This window comes from Apteryx rowi, unplaced genomic scaffold (genome assembly GCF_003343035.1).
Source record: "Apteryx rowi isolate R43461 unplaced genomic scaffold, aptRow1 scaffold_315, whole genome shotgun sequence".
Taxonomy (NCBI): domain Eukaryota; kingdom Metazoa; phylum Chordata; class Aves; order Apterygiformes; family Apterygidae; genus Apteryx; species Apteryx rowi.
In genome coordinates this window covers 125,019-126,216 of record NW_020449586.1, presented here as the reverse complement: position 1 = coordinate 126,216, position 1,198 = coordinate 125,019, and the positions used below count along the sequence as shown (strand labels likewise).

At 70.5% G+C, this 1,198-nt stretch overlaps 1 protein-coding gene across 1 annotated transcript in view; it reads left to right on the top strand.

The window, feature by feature from the left end:
* Positions 1–76: 76 nt before the first annotated feature.
* Positions 77–1,198, top strand: part of CDC25B (cell division cycle 25B) — a 6,682-nt gene continuing 5,560 nt past the window's right edge. The window contains exons 1-3 of the mRNA XM_026070601.1: positions 77–248; positions 348–475; positions 1,033–1,084. Coding sequence (XP_025926386.1) covers positions 103–248; positions 348–475; positions 1,033–1,084 — 326 coding nt within the window. The 5' untranslated portion in view covers positions 77–102. The remainder of the gene's footprint in view (positions 249–347; positions 476–1,032; positions 1,085–1,198) is intronic.

Below are 1,198 nucleotides of genomic sequence, written 5' to 3'. Positions count from 1 at the left end.
AGCCCGGCTCCGCCGCAAGCCCCGCTGCTTTTCAGTCTCTTCTCTTTAATTTTTTAAATTTTTTTAAATTTTTTTTTTTTTTTTTGCATCCCCCATCCCGGCATGGCCGCGCAGGGCGGCCCCGGGCGCAGCCCCCGCCGACCCTGCGGGCTGCCGGGGCTGGCGGCGCTGCTGGCCCCGGAGCCGGCCGGCATGTCGCCGGTGACCACGCTGGCGCTGGACATGGACAACCTCACGGGCCTGGGCAGGTGAGCGCGGCGCCGGGACGGTCCCCTGCCCCGTGTCGGGGGTGGGAATGGGGGGCGCTTTCCCACGCCGGGCTGCAGCTGGCATCTCGCTCCCCGCAGCCACTGCGACACCCCCAAGAGGAAAATCCTCGGCTTGTCCTTCAAGAGCGACTGGTCGCGGCTGTCCCAGGACTCGGTGTCTTCAGACTCGTCCCAGGACTCCGGCTGCTCCGAGTCCGCGGACGCGGGTGAGTGCCGGSACCCCCGAAACCCGGGCCCGGGGGGATGGGGGGGACACGGGGGGGGGGGCCGGCTCCGCTCGGGAGCACGTGGGAGCCCCTCGGAGGCGGCCGCCCGCGGCTCCCTGGCCCCGGCTCTGAGTCACTCCTGAATTTTAAACGAGCCCGCGCCGGCCGAGGCCCGGCCTCCGCGGTTCCTGTTGCGGAAACTTCCTCTCGAGAGGCTCCTTTCGCTTCGGTCCCTCTTCCCTCCCGGGAAGAGCGTGTAAAGACCCTGCCCGGTGCTGCTGCCTCGCTGCCCGGGACCCCCGCAGCCCCCCGGGGGCACATGCGGGTGCTGCAGCCTGGGGACACGCTGCTCCCGCTTAACACGGGGGTCCGTGCACCCCCCCCTCCCCCGCCGTGCCTCCCCTGCCCTGCACCCCGGCTGAGCACGGGGGCGATGCTGGGGCAGCCCAGCCCGGTGCCCTTCCCGGGATCAGCCCCGTCCTGCTGCACCGGGAGCCGCTGCTTCCTTGCAAAGCTCCCGGCACCACGATGCTGATCTCCGCCCCCCCTTCCCGCAGGAGTGGGGCTGGATTCCCCGACGCAGGAGGACCCCGAGGTGCTTGAAGAAGTGTAAGTGTCTCCGGGGCCGTTCTCGCCCCGAGGGCTAAACCCAGCCCCGAAGCGGCTCCCCACCCTCGGGCTTCCTGCCTCGCCCTGCCCCGTCTCGCTATCTGCCCCCCCCCC